General features: G+C 42.2%; 1 protein-coding gene across 15 annotated transcripts in view; it reads right to left on the bottom strand.

Moving 5' to 3' along the window:
• Window positions 1-24,106, bottom strand: part of MAGI2 (membrane associated guanylate kinase, WW and PDZ domain containing 2) — a 1,181,180-nt gene that overhangs the window by 5,027 nt on the left and 1,152,047 nt on the right. For 3 of the 15 annotated variants that reach the window (XM_073328614.2, XM_073328616.2, XM_073328618.2), the window contains one exon: window positions 15,104-15,192. The exons of 11 other annotated variants lie outside the window; for them this stretch is intronic. In XM_073328614.2, the coding sequence (XP_073184715.1) occupies window positions 15,104-15,192 (89 nt within the window). Of the gene's footprint in view, window positions 1-15,103; window positions 15,215-24,106 lie in introns of all 15 variants that reach the window. One more of the 15 variants, XM_073328615.2, reaches the window with a different exon arrangement.

Here is a 24,106-nt window from a genome sequence, read left to right on the forward strand (position 1 = left end):
GATCCTGTGTGGCAAGTTCACATCAAAATTAGAAAGCTCTGGAAAAAAGTCAAATTTTGCCCTCTTTTAATATCCATGCAACACCATGGAAGTCAGCTGTGGGGCAGAATGTAAAAAGGAAACAGAGAAACAAGTATAATTGTGTGCTTGCCAACTGTAAGGCATATCCACGCTGCCCCCCAAATTGACGGCATTGTTGAACTTCACTGACTGGTAGCAGAGCGCATTGGGGTATTCTGAAATCCCTAATCTCACGTGACAGTAAACCACGTCCTTGGGGATGATCACTTCCAGAGCAGTAAAAATAGGAAGGGCCAGTGGCAATATGATTGAATGGAATGATCTAGTAGCCACAGTACAAGACTGTGTCAGCCCCCTGCGAATCACCTGTCCCTTATGAGGACTGAGCCAGTTCGCTACCTGCCAAAAACAGGGTGGATGGGCTAATCACTAGTCCCCCATGATACAGCGCAGTGGCCACAGGCCTATCGCCTGTTCCAAAACACCCAGAGGGAAAGGGATCAAGGGGCGAGTGGGCCTGCTCGGTAGCACTCTGAAAATAGAGTGGACTCAGTGTTGGGGGCGGGGGCCATAATTAGTCTCTGGGCTGTTCCCCAAGAAGATTTTCAACCAGTTAGGAATTCTTCAGAGAGAGCCCCAAAACACACCCTGCTGCTCCCGGTCATTCCCCAAGATCTCTTACCCAGACATGTCAGACCCATGTAAAGGGTTGAATGTAGTTCAGTTTGAGTTTTGGGTGAGGCATTGGTATCTGGTATATGCATGGATTTCTTATTCCTCTGAGCCCGTTCATCCATTCTTAGTCGTTACCCAAATCAGACTCTGGCCAGGGATATCGTCAGTCACGCTCCTAACGCTTGCTAAAAATGCCGTAGGCTCTTTAATGACCCCAAATGGGCAGGACCTCAGTTTTCTCTCTTTGTAAAGGCTGCAGTTGCAGCAGTACATTGCTCCCAACACCATGCTTGGCAATGTATCAAATACTGACGTAGAGAAGGGCTGCCTCCTGTTGGGCGACCAGATATCACGATATTTAGGTTTGTCCCGTGTCCCGACTGATGTACCATCGGGATGCCATTTGTCCCGATATTTTGCTTTGGGAGCACTCTGGCTTTTTTTTTTTTTTTGCTTGGGGCAGCAAAAAACCTAGAGCCGGCCCTGGTGGTGGGGGTAGGGTGGGGTTTGAGCCTGTGGCTGCCCCCCCTCCCAATGTGTCCTGATATATTGTTCTTGTCATCTGGTCACCCTCGCCTCCTGAAACATCAATAGTGCTAGAAAGTCTCCGCTCCAATCCCTGGCTTTGCTCAGCTGATGAGAGCGGCTGGTGTGCGGCAGGGCAGGCACGGTTAACTAAATTACATGCTGAAGTAACTTTTGCTTGCAAGACTCATGTTAAGACTGAAACCTTGACTTTTCTCTCTTTAGCTCACATGGGATTTTTGCAGACAGGTAAAGATTTTGTACAGTCAATAACCAAAATGGAAGCTTACACTGAAGTTTAATTTCCTTATCCATGATTGCACCATGGAAGACTAGTGGAAATGTTATGCCTAGAGTGACAGATTTTATAACTTGCCAATTTCTTCAATAGTTTGGATCCACCACAGCTAAAAGTGAATACAGACGAATTATATGAACAATTACATGAGCTGCCAAGTTAGAATGTATAACATCCTGGTATTTCCCATTTCCTGGGCTAAGAAGTACTACTGGCAGGCAGGCCTCAATGGACATTTTGCCTGTGTAAGAACTGCATGATTGGGCCCTTTGCTTGACATTTATTTATATTGTTTTTTTCACAATGGAATGTGTGCATCCATTTTTGAAGACAACCACTATAAGAGGAATTTGAAATGCTCTAAGGAAATAATTTCCAGTATGACTACATCACAAAAGATCCCTATACAGAGTAAAGCCCCCGGTTTATATTTTGGGGAAATGTATTATGTTTGAGGAAGAACATGAGAACAATAACTTTCTGTATCTCTAAACATCGTCAGTTTGAGACGGAACCTGTCCCCCCCTTTTCTTTTTTAAATGAGAAGCAATTATGCAGAAAAAGCACCCTTCAGTCTCTGTAAATGTTAATGTCTGCAAACCATTATTGTTGCAACATGGAACTGACTAACAAAGAGCACAATGATGCAGTGGTAGTTAAATCTGGCTCTCCCCTAGTGTTACAATGTTATGGGAAAATATCAAAATTCTAGGGTAGACCAAAGGGCAGCAATGTAAAGTAATTTGCCGCTCAAAAAAAAAACCTTTTAACAGCTGTGTGCAAACATAATGGTTTGTTTGAGCTTGTTCAACTGTCATTAAGATGATTGCTTTTCCATAACAAACATAAATATGAAAAAAATGCAAAATTTTATGCTTTTGAGCTACCAAATTAATTATTTTACCCTCTCTCTTTTCGTTCTCTCCACCCCCATCTCCTTTCTGAGAGCTGGTTAGAGTCTAGAGGAATTTGGTAATGTGTCTGAAGCATCAAGTCTTTGCTTTAACTTCAAGACATTTTACAGACACAAACAAAGCCTGTGGTGGTAATAATAAATATAGCCTATTCTTTAGCACCTTTCATTACAAAGGATCTGAAAGCATATTACAAACGTTTCAAACTATACACAAAGGTATACTTTCATTCCCCTTCCACACTCCACTGAAATGCAGCCACATCTGTGGTAGAAAATGGTGGCTGTTTAACAATGCATGAAATACACTACTGCACAAGTTTATGAAAAGAACAAAAGAATACCATATTCAGTTGAAACTACAGGCGGTGGTTGGGGTGGGGATTTAGGCAGGATTATAACTACCCATATTACAATGTGACTAGAATATGAAGGCTGTCACTCTTACTATGGCCAGGAAAGAAAGGAATTGCCATGAGATTTTTTTAACACTGTGACAAAAAGGAGGAAATGAGTTCAGCGGGACTTTCCAATGGTACAAAGGATAGTCAGTGTCCAACTCCCATTGAAGGTTAATGGTGCCTCTCTCATCTGTGTTTTGAAAAACCTCCTTTGAACTAATACTGTAAATAGAGTAGATGAACTGGGAATGTCAAGAGTTACTGCACTTGCATCCCAGTTGGTATGATTAGCAGGTGCTTTTTGGTGAAGTACCAGTCTTCACCACCTCCACCATGGGAGCAGAGGTCCTTTCATATGCAGGAACTGAGCATGTCTAACTAGCAACATTCACTTATGTAACAAATTGCAGTCACGTGAACATAGGAGTAGAGTGGTGACTGAGTCCCAGATCCTCAAAGGCATTTAGGTGCCTAACTCCCATTGAAATCAAAGGACAGTTTACGTCTAAGGGTGAAACATATAATAGACAGACAGTCGTTTTGGAGAACAGTGACTTGGGAGAAGTAGCAGGAAGGAAAATTTCTGGCTGAAGATGTTTTGATGACATTTTGGCAGTGGAGTCAAACTTATGAAGTGTTTGCGTTGCTGCTTTTGTCACCATAACCTCTGTTCAGGAGGGTAAATACATGTTAATGTAATAGACTGGCAATCCAATATTGTGTGTGTGTGTTCCTCTCCTAATTTAGGTCTAATCCCACACCTGGAGCCCATTCTTTTCTGACCACTCTGTAATCATGACAACAATTAGAGGTTGGGACTGCAATTTTCCAGCTGAAGGAAAAGATGGTACCTTCTACAGAACGGTGCCCTTGCATAATTTTCTGGGGGCACTGGCTTAGTACTAAATCAGAGAGAAGAGTGTCATCTATGGATTAACCAATATCACTTTCCTAACACCTCAGGTTTTCATGAGAAGTTGCCTAGCCAAGTTCTGATTAGCTCTAAACTTGCTCAGTTTATAATCTCTGCCAAGCTTGCAGCCCAGGATATATAAGGCTACAGACATACTGTCACATATGCGCACTTGGTCTCAACTGGTTTAAATAATGACTCAATGGTTTACCAACAACCAGTTGAATTTAACTTTAACGTGCTAGTGTTAAGTCCTTTTAATGTTCAATAATAGCACTAATAATAATAATAAAAGCCTGCCTGATGAAATATAAAAAATAATTATTTGCATTTTATTACAGAAGTAAAATAAAATCGCAGTGCCTCTAATAGCCAAATTTCATGACTAATTAATAGTATTTGTAAGCTTTGGGTAGTTTCAGAAATAGGAACTAAACAATTCCCAAAATGTCTTTGCATCTGTTTTTACATCTCGGTGACATAGTGCTAGTGAATCAAAGAACTGGTTGATAAAATCAAAATGTGGTACATTATAGTTTACTCTCTTACATCTGAAATTACATATTGCCACAAGGTGACAAACTTAATTCTTACAGATGCAGCTAATAAAGAAAATAGGGAAGCCTTATCCCTGGTGTGTATCTCAATAGAAGTCAGTGGAATTACATCTGGCATGAATCTGGCCCTTTATTCTTATATCTTGGAAAGCCTGTTATGTTCTTGATGGCTTTGGTTTCCTGCAGCTTGCGTTTCATGTTCTTTGGGGTCGATCTTTCAACTCACTTTAATGCTTTGTCTTGGAATTTCCACAGCTACTGAAATAATCACTTTTTTTTAGTTACTGAAGTAAATGACTCAGAGGTTCCCCACTTTGATTTTTGGATGGTTTGGGAAGCCTTTGGTAGTTTCTGTTAAATTTTAAAACCAATGTGAATATCATATTATAGTCAATCCCCTCCTTTCACCTTCCTGTACACTTCCAAAGTGAGTGTGTTTCAGTGGGATTCAGCATAACCTTCCCCCCAAAATTACACCTTTTTAACAGAAGGGTGGGGGCAAGGCAGTCTACCCCTTTAGAAAAGTCCCAAACATCAATAATACTGGAAATAGTTAAAGGATCCAGCCATTTACCCCTGCCATATAATCTTCTGTTGTTTGCTGTGGTGTTGAGTTCACACATGCTGCAGGAGACCGCTTAAAATGAAGTGGCTGATTAAGGTTTAGTAGGCAGTAGGGTGTGTTACAAATTGTTGTAATGAGCCATAAAACAAATGTCGCTGTTAAGTCCATGGTTTTTAGTGTCCACAGAGTTATGAATTTAAGTTTCCAGGCTTCTCTTTTGAAGGCGTGGTGGTTTCCTTTGAGGCTGAGGACTGAGAGGTCAGATATGGCGTGCTAACGTTGTGAAAAGTGTTCCCTCACACTGATAGGGTGTTTGTTTTTTAGCCTTTTTTTCTCTGAGAGTTCATTTGCAAGTGTAGTGATTGTCCGATTTCATCCATAGGTAGTGTTGGGTCATTGAATGCACTGGACGAGGTACACTGCATGTTCTGATGGGCCTCTGTAGGACCCGAGGAACTTGAAAAGGGTGTTGTGTGGTGTGAGCATTGTATCAGTGGAGATATATCTGCGGGTTTTACATCTGTTGTGCTGGGAGGATCTAGTGACACTTTGCTTTGGTATATTTGCTCCTTTATATATTCTCTACTCTTACACCATCATCTCACCCAGTTTATAGTACCCACTCAACCTTAACTTTGCCCTCTTGCTTTAGTCTGTATACGTAAATATGATACTGGATGCATGCTTTGCCATTGGTAGTAAAGATTATGAGAGGAATGTAGTCCCAAGCCACATTCAGTTTTGTCAGAGCACAATAGGTCTGATGTTATGAAGTGCTGTTGGATAGAAGAATGTTTTTATGAGCAGAAATAAAATAATTGGTCTCTCTGGTGTTATGAAGTGTGTGGCAAATATCATGGTGCAAGCTTGTCTAATTTTATAGACCTTATCAGTGATCATTCTAATAACTATCCTTTTTTGTATTGATTAATGGTGCAGTATTCTTGTATATTGTAAATAGATCCCTTAAATAGGCATAAGATTTTTATATTCTCCTAGTAATTTTGACTTGTGCATATATTATTGCATATTTTCAGGGGCAATGCTAAGCCTAGATGGAAAGTGTAAGCCAAGTAGGATGATGGCAAGAGAGGAAGGATTATATGACAATGGGGATGTGGCTGGATCTCTTTATTTCTCATTTACAGATTTGGTAGTGTTTGGAATGTTTATTGCCTGTAATTTTTTGGTGGTGATTAAGAATTCAATCTTAATTCTTTTGAACAAATGATTTTGGGGGAATTCTCTTTGTTTTAATAAGTGACAAAGATCTGAATTGGGTTTGGTGGATAATTTCTGTATGAGGCTCCTTAAAGCAGGGCTCACTCCTGCAGGTATCAGCAAATCTGTAAGAGGCATGTGAGTGTGGCGTTATACCTGGGTGGGAAAAGGGGATTGATAAAGGAGACTTATCTGCATTGAAAGCTTGGAGCACTTAGTTTGTCGAAAATCTGCAGAGTCTCCCTCTATGCCTCATTTATGTGCATCCCAGTTCCCGTCGTACCCTATTGCCATCGCTCCTTTCACACTCTTTATTGTTATTGAATGGCCAGATGTTGCTTCCTTTTGGATTCACTTCATGCCACTTTTAATTTTGTCCTGTATTCAGATACAAAATGGTATGTGTCCTAAAATAGATCAGACAGGAAGTCTCCCATACAACCTTGCTGAGGACCCTCTTGTGTGCCCATAGGCAAAATTCCCATTGATTTCCTTATCCTCATATACTGCCTGAGAGTTTTGCAGAACTAGGAATCTAACTTGAAAATCACTGATGTGTATGTTAAACCTAGAGATTGCTAGTCCCTCTTGAAAGGAAGAAGGAGAAGCGTTCTTTTCAAGCCCAGGAGAGGATATTATCTGTATTCTGGACTCCAGAGGATTGTACAATGAAAGAGAGACGAGACCACTCTCCTAGCCCCTGGTCTGGTAAAGGCAATGAGTTAACCGTTGCCGGTTACAAGCTATTCAAGTGATAATACTTTATTCACTTTAATAAGAAAAGCATTTTTTTCAATGTGGTCAGACTGTGGATGAAGAGCTATTGGAAGCCAGAGCAGATCTCACCCAGAGCTGAGGCAAAGCAAGGAGAGCTATAATATAAATGACTCTATAATTTAAAAAAATAATGACTTTTAAATTAGTTTTTATTAATAGCATTGACACACTGCCATAAAAGGTGTTCATAAATATGTTAATAAAATGTGTGGCATTAATGAAAAAAACTTTCTATATAGAGTGAATAATTTAAGAGATTGCTACTACACCATTAATTATATTTAAATATTAAAATGATTAATTATTGCAGCTAAAATAGGCATTAGGAAAGCTCACATTTTGACTGGTCAATAAGTAGCTGTCATTCTTAGATCTGCTTGGTTAATATTGGGGGCATGGTTTGCTGAACAAAAGTAGCCTCAACTTACAGTGTTTGGACAGTGTATGAGTTGCTGAATAAATGAACTTCCATAGGAAGCTGATCCTGCCAGGTGCTGAGTGCCCTCTGTGAGGTGCTGATCATCATTAACTTCCATTTAAGGATTCAGTTCAGCTAAGCAAGGTGTTTAAGCCCATCCCTACTGAACAAAGCACTTAAGTCTGTGCCTAAGTGCTTTGCTGAATAGGCTAGACTGCTGAACCGGGGTGTAAGAGAACACCTCTCAAGGACTAGGATACTGGGAATTGAAGGTTGACAGCAGCACCTGCGATCAGGTTAGTTGTTATGACTATCGGCTAATCAGGGTGTCAGGTTTTCTAATTCTTTTTTAGAATGTCGGACAGAGTCTCCTGCAAAAAAAGACCAGTATAATGAGAGAGAAGTCAGTAAATGGGTGATCTTAACATTTTCATATTCAGTGCATAGTTTATAAGTACAATCCAAATATTGATGGAAAGCCCAGACACTTAGAAAGCTGGGTAATGTACACAATTCCACTTGCAAAACTGTTCCAGTATGTAAAATGTTCTGTAGTCATCTTTGTTTAAACAATATGTTCCAGTAAGTTTTTCAAAATTACTAGATAGTACTGAAAAAGTGTCAGTGACCTCATGCTGCTGAGTTTTTAAAAAAATATAGTTATATTTGTTTGAAAGGTTTTCAAGCTAAGAATTACAATTTCAATGGAATTTGGATCCAGGACAGATGTAAAGAACTCAACTATCTTCCAATTGCTGTTGGCTCAGGAACCAGCAGTTGAGAAAAAGATCACAAATAAATTGGGAGAGTTTCAAAAGTGGGGAGAGAGGATCACTTGGGACTCCTGAAAACAGGCCTGCCTTTCCTTTCCAGTTGACTGGACTTGCTCTTCCTACATGGCTCTGCAAATCTCTTGGAAGCTGTTGGTTTCTAGGTGCTAAAGACTATTTTACTAAGGGGTTATCTTTGAAATTCATTATTATGTTTAATAGCTCTCAGAAGCGCCAGATCTATATCTCTTCTTTACTGAATGTGTGCTTCTGTGTTTGCACATCTGGTTGCTTACGGTACTGCATCCGTTACTAAGAGAGGTGGTGGTTGTTTATTTTCTCATGTATATCACTGAGCAAGTTGAAAAGCCAATGTTTTTATACTATTATGAAATGAGAATGTGGAGCGGATGAGTGGATCCAAGACACTGCATCCCACCTTTGAACACTCTTTAGCTGTATCACACAAGCAGTAAGTTGTGTCACTGGGGTTGTCTACATGGTATGGCAGTGCACATCAGTGGGATGTAAATTCCAATGTGCATCACTGTGTTACACACTAACTGATGCCTGTGGACCCTGCTGCTGCATGCTAAAAGTTTCCGAGTGCACATTAATGTTGTCCTGTTTCAAACAATACTATGTTAACACACACTAGGGAACTTTTAGTGCTTGCCAGCAGGGTCTACACAGGCCAGTTAGTACACACAACACATTGGTGTGCATTAGAATTCACACCCCACTTATGCACAGTACTACACTGCATAGACAAGCCCATTGTCTTTCCAGGGACGTAGCCTCCATTTTTATGCACAAAGGTGTGAAGTGTCCAACCTGAGACACCTGAAAGGGGTCTGTTCTATAGAGGTGGGTGCTCAGCACTTTCTGAGAATCAAGTCTCTTTAAGGTGATTCAAGTTGGGCACTCCAAATCACTAGTCACTTTTGAAAATTCAGACCACTGGGCCCCAGTCTGCTAGGTGCTACACATCTTAAGTGCCTCCCAGAAAACCTACATCCAGCTGAGACAGCATGAGGTGAAAGTTAGATGCCCCTAAAGTTGGCTAATTCAATTACCTACAGAGACATGGTCTGTAGAGCCTCCATTATAGGAGCTGTGCTGGGGCTTTCTGGGGAGGAGGAGTTCATGACCTGCATGTTTACACAACATGCTCCTGGATCAGCAATGTCCCTTAAACATGGCTATCTATATACAAAGGGCCCCAGTACACATGGTCCTAACAAGAATAACTTCACAGACGTGAGGAGGAGTGAGCTGTGGGTGGAGGGGGGAGGGAAAGCATGTTTGGCACTCCAGCCCATAAGGGGTTACTGGATTCCTTCCTGTCACATGGCTGAGCTGGGTGAGGTTATAAAAGGAAAGAGGAAGTTAGTGCCAAAGAGGTTATTGTAGGGGAAGGATGTGAACTCTCCCCTCCCAGCTGATTAGGCCTTGAGTGGTTATTACCCAGTAACTGGAGTTGAGTTGTTCTGGCTTTGAGTTTGTGTTTTGGAAATATAGCAAGCAAATACAATGAGAAAAGGGCTAAGAAGAGACCTTTAGTTGGGACTTTATTTTTCCTTACAGGGTAGGTGAGTCTGGATGCCAGTTTATGTGACCCAACCACGGATAAATGCTCAAGGGTAAGGTTTGTCATGTATTTTATTCACTTTAATTTAGCTGTGAACATATACACTTGGTAGGGTACTAGCAAATCTACTGTAGCATATGATATAAAAATAATTAAGGCTTAGTAACAAGAGAACTCACTGTACAGCACTCTTATTAAATCTCTGTTCAGATGTGGAGATGGGCTGCCAATTTTTATATGAATTATAATGTGTGTGGATTAGTGAGGTTCTACTTTAATAAAAATAATTAACTTAGTCTTTAAGTAGAATTTTTCATCTTTAAGGTATTTTTTAAGCATTAATTCACCTTTACAACACACCCACGAAGTATGTAAGTAAATATTATCATCCCCATTTTACAGATGGGTGAGGCAGGTTAGAGTGTTTTAAGTGACTTGGTCAAGGTCACAGAGGCAGTCAGAGCTGCTCTTTTGTCCAGGAGTCGTACATTCAAAAAATAAAGGCCCTATAGCAGTTCTCCGGAAGATCAGACATACTGCAACAAAACCCATGAAAACGTTCCCCCTTTTCTTTCCATCTCTCCAAATGGCATTTTATGCTTTCAGTTCTACAGTGAAAGATACAAAATTCCAATATAAAAAGGGCAATTGATCTTTTAAAATATAAAATTTGCTGTTACATAAGACAGACAATAGATACCTTTCATTTTTCCAACTGAAGAATGTTCTCCTCTCTCATCAGCTGCTACATATTTGTTAAACGCTATGGATTTGTTTGTAAAACACATTTTAATACTGAATTTTGTCCTTGAATAGTTTTTACCCATAGGTCTAAAAACTGATAGAACCTTTTGGAGTTCATATTCAAATTGCCTGATGGTTTTAGGCCACTTTTATCAACCAGTATTTTGATTCATTTAGTTAGTCCCTCTTTTTTCCACACCACAGGTTCCTGAAATTAAGTCGGTGTTGCTAGAAATAAGAGGATGGCTATTGGGAATGCAGCATGAATACGAATGAATGTTCTCAACTCAGTCAAGGTGGTCACATAAGGAAAGGGCACTGTTTCAAAACGACCCTATTGATTTTTGCTTCTCCCATCGTTGTCTGATATATGGGACAGTTCAAGTTCCCAATACCATTCAACACTGAGCTCTAGAGATTTATAAGACAGGCATTTCAAAAGAATGAACTGGATTATCTGATTAGTACTCTCAACAGGCATGAGTATCTGATGTAAGAGTAAAAAGAAAAGGAGGACTTATGGCATCTTAGAGACTAACAAATTTATTTGAGCATAAGCTTTCACTGAGTGCATCCGATGAAGTGATCTGTAGCTCACGAAAGCTTATGCTCAGATAAATTTGTTAGTCTCTAAGGTGCCACAAGTCCTCCTGTTCTTTTTGCAGATACAGACTAGCACGGCTGCTACTCTGAAACCTGATGTAACAGTATGAGTCAAGACTCATTAGCCAATTACTGTGCAAATGTAACAATTTCTAAACATGTAAAGAAGTAGACACATGTGGTGTTTACTTTGTGCTCACAGTCAATACCAGGCAGGCAAACACACAGCATAGCTTCCTAATTTTGTCATGTATTACACAATGGATAATACAGGGCTCACCACTTAAAAAAAAAAAAAGGCACTGTTCATCATTGCCACACTAAGGATCAGAAGCCCCCCCCCCCCGACATGTCTATCTAGGGTATGTGTAACTTGACTTTGATGTGCTTTCCATATCAAATTCAAGCTTGTGGGCATCCCCTTCAAGGCCCATTACTATTCCATCCTGCTCACGTCTCTGATAGTCTCCTGCCATTCCTCCTTCTGCTGCTTTGCTCCGTCTTTGTCTCCCTTCTGTCTACTCCATTTATCTCCTTCTTCCATGCTTGTCCTCTTGCCTGCTTTTTGTGCCGCACTCCTTCCTAGAATGGCCTCCCTGCAACCACTCTCTCATTGCAAGTCCTTCTTAAAACTCGCCACCTATGCCGTAGGTGTCAGGTTTCTGTGTATGTTACTTGGGTCTATACACTGCACAGTGGCTCAGTGCTGCTTATTTGGTTATCCAAATGCACAATGTTTTTTAAAAGGGATGCTGGTCAGCAAAATCCAGGGGGAAAAAGCATATCAAGACATTTTTCCTCCTAACGTCCAAAATACTTTGTGATGATAGGCATACACTTTATCATTACATGTATTCACTAGAGCAGTTTTTAATCATTTGGACATTTACTTACTTGACTGTTGGTATTTGTAGGGCAGAGGTCACCAGCCGGTTGATTGCGATCGACTGGTCGATCCTGGAGCTTCTGCCAGTCGATCGTGATCTCCGGCCACTAAAAGTCCAGTGGTGCAGCGAGGCTAAGGCAGGCTCCCTGCCTGCCCTGGCCATGTGCCGCTCCCGGAAGCGGCCAGCACGCCCCTAAGGCCCTGGGGGAGAGAGGGAGGCAGGGGTCTCCGTGCACGGCTCCTGTCTGAAAGCACTGTCCCTGCAGCTCCGATTGGCCGGGAACGGGGAACTGCGGCCCCGGGAGTTGCGGGGGCGGTGCCTGTAGAGAGGGGCAGCATATGGAGCCATGTGCTGCCCCCCCACCCAGGGGCCGCAGGGGCGTCATGACCAATTCCAAGAGTGGCGTGGGACCAGGGCAAGCAGGGAGCCTGCATTAGCCCCGCTGCGCCACTGACCAGGAGCCACATGAGGTAAGTGCCGCCTGGAGGGAGCCAACACCCCTCCTGCACCCCAACCCCCTGTTCCAGCCCTGAGCCCTCTCCCAGAGCCAGCACACCAAACCCCCTCCTGCACCCAGCCCCCCTGCCCCAGCCCAGTGAAAGTGAGTGAGGGTGGGGAGAGTGAGCGACAGAGGGAGGGGGGATGGAGTGAGCGGGGTGGAGCCTTCGGGAAGGGGCAGGGCCTTGGGAAGGGGTGGGGTAGATCCTGGGTTGCACTTAAATTCAAAAAGTGATATTGTGTGTAAAAAGGTTGGAGACCACTGTTGTAGGGCATCAGGGCAGCTGATCTTATAATTACACATGCAATAAGAAAAGTCCAGGAAATTCATTCACTTTTGTTATCAGCTTTAGATTTCACTGTTAAAGCAAGTCAGGGATTCAGCTCAATTTTACTAAGCAAGCAATTTTTGATGAGCCCAAAAAATACTGTATTCAATAAGAAAAGATTTTTTTCAAATAAATATAAAGCTATTATCTTGGCTATTAATATTGAATTATTCATTAAGCTGTTACAAAAGGTGCAAGCTGAAATGTCCTGAATATAGATACTGAAGAGATGGGTGGATTTTAAGAAATACTCTAAGTGAAATACTAATTACATTAAAATAAATAGCAGTACAGCAATACTTTCTTAGTTAATTACCACAGCATGGTTTCTGCTTCTAAGACGGTCAGTTGATATCACACCTTGTCGCTTTTTAAAGGGACTGAGTAAATGAAGGACTAGGCAACGGAACTCTGTCCTTTGTCTGAATATAGGTCAAGACAGAAGTGATTGGAAGTTGTTACCATCTGATGACTGTTCATGGACTATGTGAACTGTTCTGGTACCTTCAGTTCATTTTCATTTTCGTAGACTTACAGATTCTAAGAGCAGACGGGACCACTGTGATCATCCAGGCTAGCCTACTGTATAGCAAATGCCGTAGAACTTCCCCAAAATAATTTTTAGAGCAGATCTTTTATAAATTATTTTGAGGAAGTTTTAAAAACATATGTTTAATAGAAGCTGAAAATTCCATCCAACAAAGGTTTTTATTTTGATGACTGACACCCTGTCTCTGTCAAGTTTTGGCTCCAAGAAAAGTTCTAATAGGGCCAAATAATAATTAGAACATCGGCAGCCACTCATCCATAGTTGAGTTACTGAGTACTACTAAATTAAGATACATTGATAGAGGATGCCAACATCTACCAGTTTTAGGAGGGAACAACTTTCCTTCCCATGCTTTTTATCCTAAAGCAACAAAAAGTAATTTGAACATGTACGTGTGTGTGTGTGTGTATATACACACTATAAAGTCATGGTTATATAAGATAGTTTTCATGATGGAGCCAAGGTCACCTAACTCGCTCTATTTGTGACTATAGACTTACAAGATGAATCTGATATAGCTATATAGTGCAACTCTCTGTCTGCATGACCTCGCCTCTCAGTATCTTGAAAGATGACCTATAGTGACTTTGCCAATGAACATGAAGCAGAAGTGAGGTGTAAAATGGTACAGTTCTGATTTCCACGCTACTAAGAAATTAATTCCCTTACTGAGACCCCTCAGTACTGTCTCAGATGTTCAAACAAATCTGAGTACTGGATACAAGTGTAAAATCTGTTAGTGCAATGGTTTTCAAAAGGCCTCTAAAACTGTGCCAGCAAAATATATGGGTATATCAGTTTGTAGATGCGAATTCACATTTGGGGACACAAACTGGATACCTGCATTTGCAAAGGACAATCAGATGGGTAACTAACTGATCTGCATTCGCAATAACAGACTGCTGCCCTCCACCCCCCCTCCCAAATGAGACTGCATATTTTGTGAGAACATTGTTAGAGGATCTGAAATGTTGGCCTTGTCCAGTATTTGGAGGAGATTTTCAAAGGCCCAAATGGCAGTTAGGCACCTTTGGAAATCTCCCTCTCTGTTCCCAACCTTTCTGCTTTAAGTGTTTTAGATTGTTCTGCTAGTAGGCCACAGTTTTAATGAAAATATTATGTTATATGAAGTTATTATGTGAGAGACTTCTATAACTGTTAAATGTACCAGCAGAGATTACTTTTGAGATTTCTCTGATGACCACAATCAAATGAACCAGGAAAAATAAATGTTTCCCTTCAGGTATCATTTCTGGGCTGTGGCTATATATTATACATTGGGTAAGTTTGAACAAACTATGCAGTAAGACCGGATTTATGAAGGAAATAACTTGAAACTGAGTGCAAAGCTGTGCCATCTGAATCAGCTTCTTTGTGTTTGAAATTGTATTACAGAATGTTCCAACGAAAGCACAGGAACATTATTTTAGGTCAAGATATAACTTCCATCTTCACATTAACAGTATTTTGGGGAGCCAAGTACCATCAGAAAGGGGTAAAACTATTGCATCGGCTTCTAAGTACTTTGGTTACTCTTCAAGGAAAGTTGTCTTTATAGCATGAATCTTTGTTACAAATACAAGAAGCTACCTTCTCAGAGGGACATAGCTGGGCTTCTCCCACTAGTAGCAGTGGAAGTTACAGAGCTACACTCCCATCTAGGAAATTAAAATACATAGGTATTCTCTTTAGGTGATTAGGTTCTCAGCTATAAAGAACAGTCCAATATAGTAGGAGCCGCTGAACAAGCTAGTGTGTAAGAAAAAGTAGGAAAAGCCTCAGTTAAAACAGTTGCGTGAAACAAAAGCATATTAGAAAATGATAATATACATGCAGAGTTTACAAACCGTGTCTTTAGGGTGGCCCAATAAGTAGAAATATGGGGACCCATGCTTGTCACTTTTCATGCACATGGAGAGACTGGAAGGTACCATTCCTAAAGGAAGGGGAGGAACAGCCTAGGACCAATCATTAGAATTAACAGAACCAGTGACAAAGATATATTACTATTGTTAGAACAAAGAATCCTTAGTAAGTTTAGAACAGCTGAGTAAAAAGCTTATAAATACAGGAAAAAGACTTTCTGTAAAGCGAAGACTAACAAGCATGCAGTAAGTCATCATATTAGTGAAAGATTGAGGTACTATACATATATATTTGAGAAGCAGATTCTGCTGAACTGTGGAAGACATCTTGAGGTGCTTTTTAAAGGAGCTGTAACTCATAAAATTGAAGGGTTTTATTAAATTCCAAAATCATAAAGAAAATTCCTTCATATCAAAAGTCTTTATATTGGTATCAGCTCTGTCATTTTCAGTGTTAGTCACTGTGGCTGTGCTGAAACTCAAACAGTTGAGCTTCCCCAGGGCTTCTTGAAAAATGAGTCACTGCTAATTCCAGCACTTGTGTATACTGAAACTTTACATTGTAACTAAATTACAAAAACCTCTTGCCCTTAAATAACTAGCAATGTACTAAGACCCCAATTCTGCAAAGATTTAGGCATGGGGGTCCCACTTCCAAGCATTTATTAGGTCGTGTTTGGCAAGCCAGATGCCTAAAAATGCAGTCTACTTTTCATAAGACTGCAGAACTGTTTTTTAAGCAAAGTCATATCAGGAAAAAATCTTTTGTGTGAATTCATGAATTACAGCTTGTATCAAGCCCTTGAAATCACCAGTAAATTAAGACACACATGAAAAACATAAAGAGTGTCAATGAAGGTTCCTTTAAGAAGTGGATTGGACCCACTAGGAACTTGTCCCATTAAATATTTCCACTGCTCTCAGAATGACTAACAGGTAGGAATGAGGTGCCCAGGTAGCACTTCCAGGACATGCATATGGTGTTGTGTGCTGGGAGTAACTGGGAGGCAGGAAGGGGATTAGAAGTTCTCGTCAGAGAAACAATCCTGTTGGAAGCTGGAAAAATAGGATCTGTAAAGCTGGAGGAAATAGGGCCAATGCTGACCACATGAGAGAAGAAAAAAATCTGAATTTGAGTAACAGTCATGCCTCATTTATTAGTTTGTATAAATAATTATGTTCATAACTCTAACTGCAGAAAAGAATGGACAACTGACTGCCTGCAGCCGTGAAGGAAAAAGGACTGTTGTGACCCAGTATCTCTAATCAGTGATTGAAAGAAATCTGAGAGAGGTTTCAGCTAACTCTCAGTATGGAAGGGATGGCGATCTCCTTGGCATGGAAATATAAATATCGTGCTACTACATGGGCCATAGATAAATAATGGCACAGCACATCGCTGGGGCTGTAGTGTCAATAGAGAGCAGATAAGTCACTCGGAGATGTGATTCAGCTTTGCCTATAAAGCTGAGCTTTGTAGCGGAGGATGGATCCATGGAAAGAAATAACTTAAACTAAAATGGTGGGTAGCATCTTTTCCTATCAATAGGGCCCTACCAAGTTCCTGGTCCACTTTGGTCAATTTCACGGTCATAGGATTTTAAAAATTGTAAATGTCATGATTTTAGCTATTTAAATCTGAAATTTCACGGTGCTGTAATTGTAGGGATCCTGACCGAAAAAGGAATTATGGGGGTCGCAAAGTTATTCGAGGGGGGATTGCGGTACTGATACCCTGGTGGTGGTGGGACTGCCTTCAGAGCTGGGCAGCGGTGGCTGCTGGCAGGGAGCCCAGCTCTGAAGGCAGAGCCACCGCCAGCAGCATCACAGAAGTAAGGATGGCCTGGTGTGGAATTTACACCTTTACTTCTGTGTTGCTGCCTCAGTCAGCGGCTGCCCAGCTCTGAAGGCAGCAGCGCAGAAGTAAGGGGGGCATGGTATGGTATTGACACCCTTACGGCTGTGCTGCTGCTGTGGGGTGTGGCCTTCAGAGCTGGGCATCTGACCCATAGCTGCCACTCTCCAGCCACCCAGCTTTGAAGGAAGCACAGAAGTAAGGGTGGGAATACCGCGATCCCCCTGCACCTCCCTTTTGGGCCAGGACCCGCAATTTGAGAAATGCTGGTCTCCCCTGAAATCTGTACAGTATGGGGTAAAAGCACACAAAAGACCAGATTTCATTGGGTGGGGAGGGAGACAGATTTCATGGTCCATGATCCATTTTTCACGGCCGTGAATTTGGTAGGGCCCTACTCCTGAGTGAGAAGATGAGGTAAAGATTTCTCACTGTGAACTTCTTAGGTGATCTCAATTGAAGTCGGACAGATACTAACTCTAATGTTTTCAGAAGAGGAATGGGCAGTAGCTGGGAGACTTACACTGATATTAATGGGAGTGACACCACAAAATATTAACTTTTAATTTAAAAATATTTATTTTGATTTATCTGCACCCCTAGGTGGTTATATATTATTTATAAGAACACATAAAAACGGTCAATATAATTCATCATCCTAACCCATCACCAGTGAAACCCTGCCTCCCCCAAGCACATCCCCAAAATCATTTTCTTTTATATAATTGCATGTATAGAAGTAGAAACTTTTAAAAAGTTTATTCTTTAGTCTACCCTATATTTTTAATGTAATCTTCCAGGACACTGCATTTCAGTAAGAATCTTTTTTTGTTGTAAATAAGGGCATCTTTGTTTTGGAGGTAGGCACCCAACTCCAGTTCCCAACTTCAGATGCCTAGGGTATGCTGCACATGATCATTAGATGAAAAACTGAACTACTTGCAAAAAACATGAAATCAGAAACTGAAATTAAAGTTCAGGAGGTAGGAATTGTTTAAACTGTATACTTCCTGTTGCAAATTCTAGGACAGTTATTTTTAAGTCATTCAGGGCCTGATTCATCTTCAATGGAAACTGTCTGGGGTCGATAGAACTTACAACAGAGTTTTGCCTGTGCGTGGAAGTTGTATGTGTAACCCACAATTGGAGTTTGGAAGCTCATGGAACTCTGGACTGAACTTCTAGGGGGACCTACCCTATGTACTACAACAGTAATGGCTACCAGAGCCTGCTTACACCATTTCCCAGCATGCTTTGAGTCAGGAGTGGGGACAGAATAGAGTGTGGGACTCCGTAGGGAGATGTAGACAAGTAGTTTTCTGGGCCAATGATGATGAGCAGGGGCTGCTCAGCCCCTCGGTGGGAGGAGTCAGCCTTAAACTCAGAGACAGAGACTAGTTTTAGGCCTTGTCTACACTACAGAGTTTTGGTGACAAAAATTATGCCGCTTTAATTAAACCGCTTTTGCATATCCACACTATGCTCCTTGTGTTGGCAGAGCACATCCATACTAGCAGCTCTTGCATTGACCCAGAAAGCAGTGCACGTGGGTAGCTATCCCACTGTGCAACTGGCAGCAGGGTGCTTTGGGAAGGATTTGCAATGCCTTATGGGGCAGGTACAGCATCACATGATACAGGTTTCTTAATCCCATCGTTCCATGGGCATTTTACCAGATACACTGCAATTGAAAAGTGGCTGGCTATGTGGGAGCGAGACAGGAACAGTGTGTGTGTTGGGGGAAGTATGTGAGAGATGGTGTGTTGGTGGAGGCTATATGTGAGAGAGACAGAGTTTGTGTGGGGGGAGAGCGTGTTGGCATGCTGTCTCTTTACGTTCAGACATCAGCAACCAATGAGACATCAGTGACCTGAGCAACCAGAGGCAGGAGAAGGGGAACACCTTCCCCCCGCCCCATCAACCCCTGGCTCTTCCCAGCACAGCAGTCTCCTCCGCCCAACCCCACCCACAGCCGCCCAGTCTGCTGGCCACTGTGTTCCTAGTTCCGGGGAGAGCAGGATTCTACATTGATGGTTCTGTGATTGCTTCCGAGTTCTCCCACAGCATCCTCAGCAGCTCTGTGAGCTCTCCACGCTGAGGAATGTCAAAGCTTAATCTGGGATCTTTGAAAGGGGAGGGGCACGTGCCTGAGTAGCTAGATGCAGGGTAGCGGCATTAAAACAGTCAGCAGAGCAGTCCCGGCGGCCATTGTGGGATACTGGGAGAGGCCAGTTATGGCAATACAACGAACGGCAGCATCTACACCAGCGGTGGGCAAACTTTTTGGCCCGAGGGCCACATCGGGGTTCTGAAATTGTATGGAGGGCTGAGTAGGGAAGACTGTGCCTCCCCAAACAGCCTGGCCCCCTCCCACTTCCAGCCCCCTGACTGCCCCCCTCAGAACCCCCAACCCATCCAACCCCCCTGCTTCTTGTCCCCTAACCACCCCCTTCTGGGATCCCCTGCCCCTAACTGCACCCCTGGGATCCCACCCCCTAGCCAACACCCCAGCCGCCCAGGATTCCCACACCTATCCAACCACCCCTGTTCCCTGTCCCCTGACCCCTCTCCCCACCCAGAACCTCCACCCCATCCAACCGCTCCCTGTCCCCTGACTGCTCCCCTGGAGCCTTCTGCCCCTTATCCAACCCACCCATTCCTAGCCCCCTTACCATGCTGCTCAGAGCAGGAGGACTGGCAGCCACCCCCCCCCAGAGTGCTGGCAGCACAGCGAGCTGAGGCTGCGGGGGGGGGGGGGGGGAGGAACAGCATGGGAGTGGGGGGGTGGCTGCCAGTCCTCCTGCTCTGAGCAGCATGGTAAGGGGCTTAAGTTTGCCCACCTCTGGTCTACGCTGTTGGTATGTTGCGTTAACTTTGCTGCAAAAAGCTGTATGCGTCTCATCAAGGTGGTTTTATTTTGTTGGCAAAGCAGCAGTTTTGCTGCCAAAAGTAGCTTTGTAGCATGTACACCTCCACTGTTTTGTCGGCAAAAGCTGCCTTTTGCCAACAAAACTGTGTAGTGTAGACAAGGCCTTACTTTCAGTGCTGAGGTTTGAGTTAGCTGGGAGCTGACAAAGAAGCAGAAAAGCTCAGAGAGTCTCTGATTAACTCCTACTTCCCCAAAAAGAGAGTCTTTGAACTGCTGTGGGATCTAGTGCCTGGGTCAGACAGTTCAAGCTCTGCAGAGATCAGCATCCAGAGTGGCAGTAATCCAGTTTGGCCCTGACTACTGAGAGCCAGCAAAGACCTCTATGGGACACCAGACTAGGAAGCCAGGATAGGATCCTGTCCCACCAAGGGGTGAAGACACTGTAAGAGGATGTTTTTCCATGTGTTTCAACTGGCCAATTTTCACAGTGCTACAGTACTCATCTCCGGACTCACCCTCAGCATGCTATGTGCCCGAGACGGTGCCAGGGAGGGTGATGGGGGATGGAAGCATGGTGAATGTTGGGGCATGGGCAATTTATTGAGTTGTTGAGGGTTAGTTCTTATTAGTTAACCTTAACTCTTTCCTTTCTCAGATCCTATTTTCCTGCTCCCAGTAAAGTCTCCCTTTGTTATACTGTTATTTTTAGGTGTGTCATTTCTTTGCTGAGTGTGGATGTACTTTATTGTTTCTTGTGTACTGGGCTTTATAGTCCTTGCCAGCAGTGGTAACATTATTCCTTTCCCCAAGGGACAGCAGGAGGCACCTTGGGTGGAGGCACCAGGCACCACAAAAAAAGAACCCAATGTGAGGAGATGAGAGAAACTACCCCAAGTAGCAAGCACTGAGGTGGAGGGAGAGGCTACATATGTCTTCAGCAAATCACAGGAATGATGTATCCACATTAAAAAATGCAAAATCAATAGAAAGTAAAATATTAAAGCTTGGCTTGAAACCAGGAAACAAAACAAATTAGCATTCTTCTAAATCCCAGGTGTAACAAGCCATAACCTCTTCAAATACAACATTTTATACTAGTAAGCCCTGCTTCTTAAGGATGAAATTCACTGCCCCCATCCTCCATGCAAGAAGCTTTAATAGGTGGGCTTTGGGAAGGGAATTTTGCACTGGTCGGAGGGATGTAATCCACTCTCAAACAATGAGCAGGCAGAAGGACAGCTCAACAGTCTCCTCCAGCAGCTACTCCAGCTCCTTGGCTGGTACAGCACATCCTTGTTCACTACAACTGTGCCTCATGGAGGCAATAGTCATGCCCTGCTCAGGTGTCAAACTCTCCCTATGTGGGATGCAGTGAATACTGACATCACAGCTGTTTTCTCCTGATCAGTAGAATCATGGTGCTTTCTTTGCCATGGGAACTTCTGTCCCTGCACATGTATGTGAATTTTTGCTCTAAATACTCAACTGAATGGTGGGTGACTATATTTCTAGCCTCCTGCAATTTTTTCACATAGCTATGCTCACTATTAGAATTCAGCAGAGTGAAGGTTTAAAAACATGTAACAACCTTGCAGATTCTGGGCTGGAATGAGGGGGGGAACCTGTTACTAGTCTTCAAATACATTAAGGGTTGTTATAACAAGGACAGTTATCAATTGATCTCCATGTCCACTGAAGGCAGGACAAGAAATAATGGGCTTAATCTGCAGCAAGGGAGACTTGGGTTAGATAACAGAAAAACTTTTAAAACCCTCCCATTAAAATCTATGAAAATGAACTCATTGCAATATATGATTGTGATTTAAACCCCAGTCCCACAATGACATCAAGGTGGGCCAACTCCCACTGACTTCAGTGGAGCTCTGTGCTGGCCGTAGGGCTGGCTGTGGCCATAGGGAGGTATAAAACTGCAGGTTACATTACAATTACATTACTAGAGTGTGTGTTCAAGAATTTGAGTAGACAATATAAAAGACCAAAAAGCAGCGTAAAATCCCACTGTGTGTCTGTTGTGCAACTGCTCAGAAACAAGAAAACAAACAGTTGAATGGTCCATAATTCACTGGCAATATAATCCAATTATTGGAGCAGTGTCATTGATAGGGAAACAGTTTGAGGTGTATTTCAGATTATTCTGTTTACTGTAAATCACCATTTTGCCATGTTGGTAATATTCAGCTATAAAAAGTCAAGTTTGAAATACTTGTTTATGCTCATCTATTTTAAAGTAGCCTTGTATAAAGGAAAACTCCAATCAGAAGAGACTGCAGACAGGATATAGATGGAATATTGGCAATTCCTGTGTGCTACGGTAGTGCTGCGGGGATTCTGTGAGACCTTCTTATGTGGATTTCTAAAAACAAACACTAGTTGGTCCCCATGAAGAAACATAACAGCAATGATAAATGGTATTGTTCTCTTTCGTGCCTCCCCACCTCGTTTTCCAGAGGGCTCTATCATCAGAGGTCATTCACCCCTTGTAGAGCTCTTTACTGAGTGGCGGGATTGTGATTTGTTACTAGTTTATCTGCTACGTTTCCATTTTTATTTATTTGGAGACAATTTTAATACATTTTGCCCCAGATTTTTAAAGGTATTTAGGGGTTTCTGCACTCAGCATCACAATGCTTAACTGATTTAGGAATCTAAATCTCATTTTCATAAGGAATTTAGGTACGTAGAAGTCTAAATCCCATTGACTGTTGATGGAATTTAGCCTCCGAAGTGCCAGCAACACCTAAATAGCTTTAAAAATCTGGGCCTTTGTCTTTAAGGCTCTCTACCTACCGCTACATTTGAGATCTTATGCACAGCACAGATGTGACTCTTATGGGTGTTTTGAACATACAGCCAAGTCTTTAATGATATGGGTGTCAAGATTTAGGTTCCTAAACTGAGAGGGCCAGATTTTTAATGGTATCTAAGTGCTGAGTGGGATTTTTCAAAAGCAACTACGTGCTGAACACTCATTGACATGGCCAGATTTTTAGAAGTGCTGTGCTCCCAGCTGCTCCCATTAAAGTCAACTGGGCCCGTATTTTAGGGGCTTAAATATGGATTTACAAGCATAACTTTAGCCATCCATTTTTTAAAAAAAATCTTGGCCTATAATTTTAACCTGGGGGAATTAATGAAATGTTATGCATAAATGATTGAGAAATGCGCGGTCCTGTAGTGATGGCAATTTGTGTAATGAAGACCTAGCTGCAACTGGCTGTTCTTGGTCCTGTGAAGTGCTGAATGCCCTGCATCCCTAGGGAAGGCAATATAGCAGTGCGCTGAGCATCCTCTGGAGTCCATGGGGGTGTTGAGCGTGGTCAACACATTACAGGATCAGGCACCTTGACAGTAATTGTAGTGTTTCTTGTTCTTGAAAAACAGCCTTGCTGGGAATTTGGAGGACTTGACAAACTATTTGTTGTAAAGTATGACACTGGCGTTTTTCAGACTTGGAAGAGGGTGATGATACGTCTCTTTTTGTGGAGGCTCAGTCCCTTTGGCTGTCCCTAGCTTCAGCAAACATGTTCTGAGGTCTGGAGTGGAGATGTAACATCTGCTTTTTTAAGCTTCTTGTGGCACACCCTGCTGTGAAAGCAGCTACCATTTTAGAGCATTAATTGTATCCCTGCCCCTTTCATAGGTATTCTGATAGAACTCTTTGCGTGACCATAGGTTTTGTGGCTGCATTTAGGGATTTTTTTTCTCTCTGAAATGGCAATTCAGATTTTGGTTTAAAGCAAATTCAGCATCCTCTGAGATGAGATAGAAGATTTACTTCCTCACTTGGTTTTGCCTAGCATCACATCTCAGACAGTATTTTCCGAGATGCACTTTTAGGACCAGATCCTCAGCTGATGTAAATCGGCATAGTTCAGTTGACTTTAGCAGAGCTATACTGAGTTACATCAGTTGATCATCTGGCCCTTAATTTTTTCACTTAGTGCTCTCATCTTTTTATTTGATGTTCTATTCTTTCACAGATAACTTTCTTATCAGTGTTAATTTTTATTTTGTCTGGACTGAAAGCTGCTTTGATTGGTATCACTTAAGTTCTTGGTATGCCTTAGTTTCAAATTTTTTTTTGGTCTTTTGTACTAGAACCTCTCTAGTTCTGCTAAAGGCACAATCGTCCTGTAAATCAAAAAGGATCTTTTGCATATAAGGCAAACCCAGAATTTTCAAGACTAAGTCAAGAGACTTGAATGTAATTGATTCACAGACTGGGATACCCACCAGTCTT

Source organism: Lepidochelys kempii, chromosome 1, assembly GCF_965140285.1.
Source record: "Lepidochelys kempii isolate rLepKem1 chromosome 1, rLepKem1.hap1, whole genome shotgun sequence".
NCBI classification, from domain to species: Eukaryota; Metazoa; Chordata; order Testudines; family Cheloniidae; genus Lepidochelys; species Lepidochelys kempii.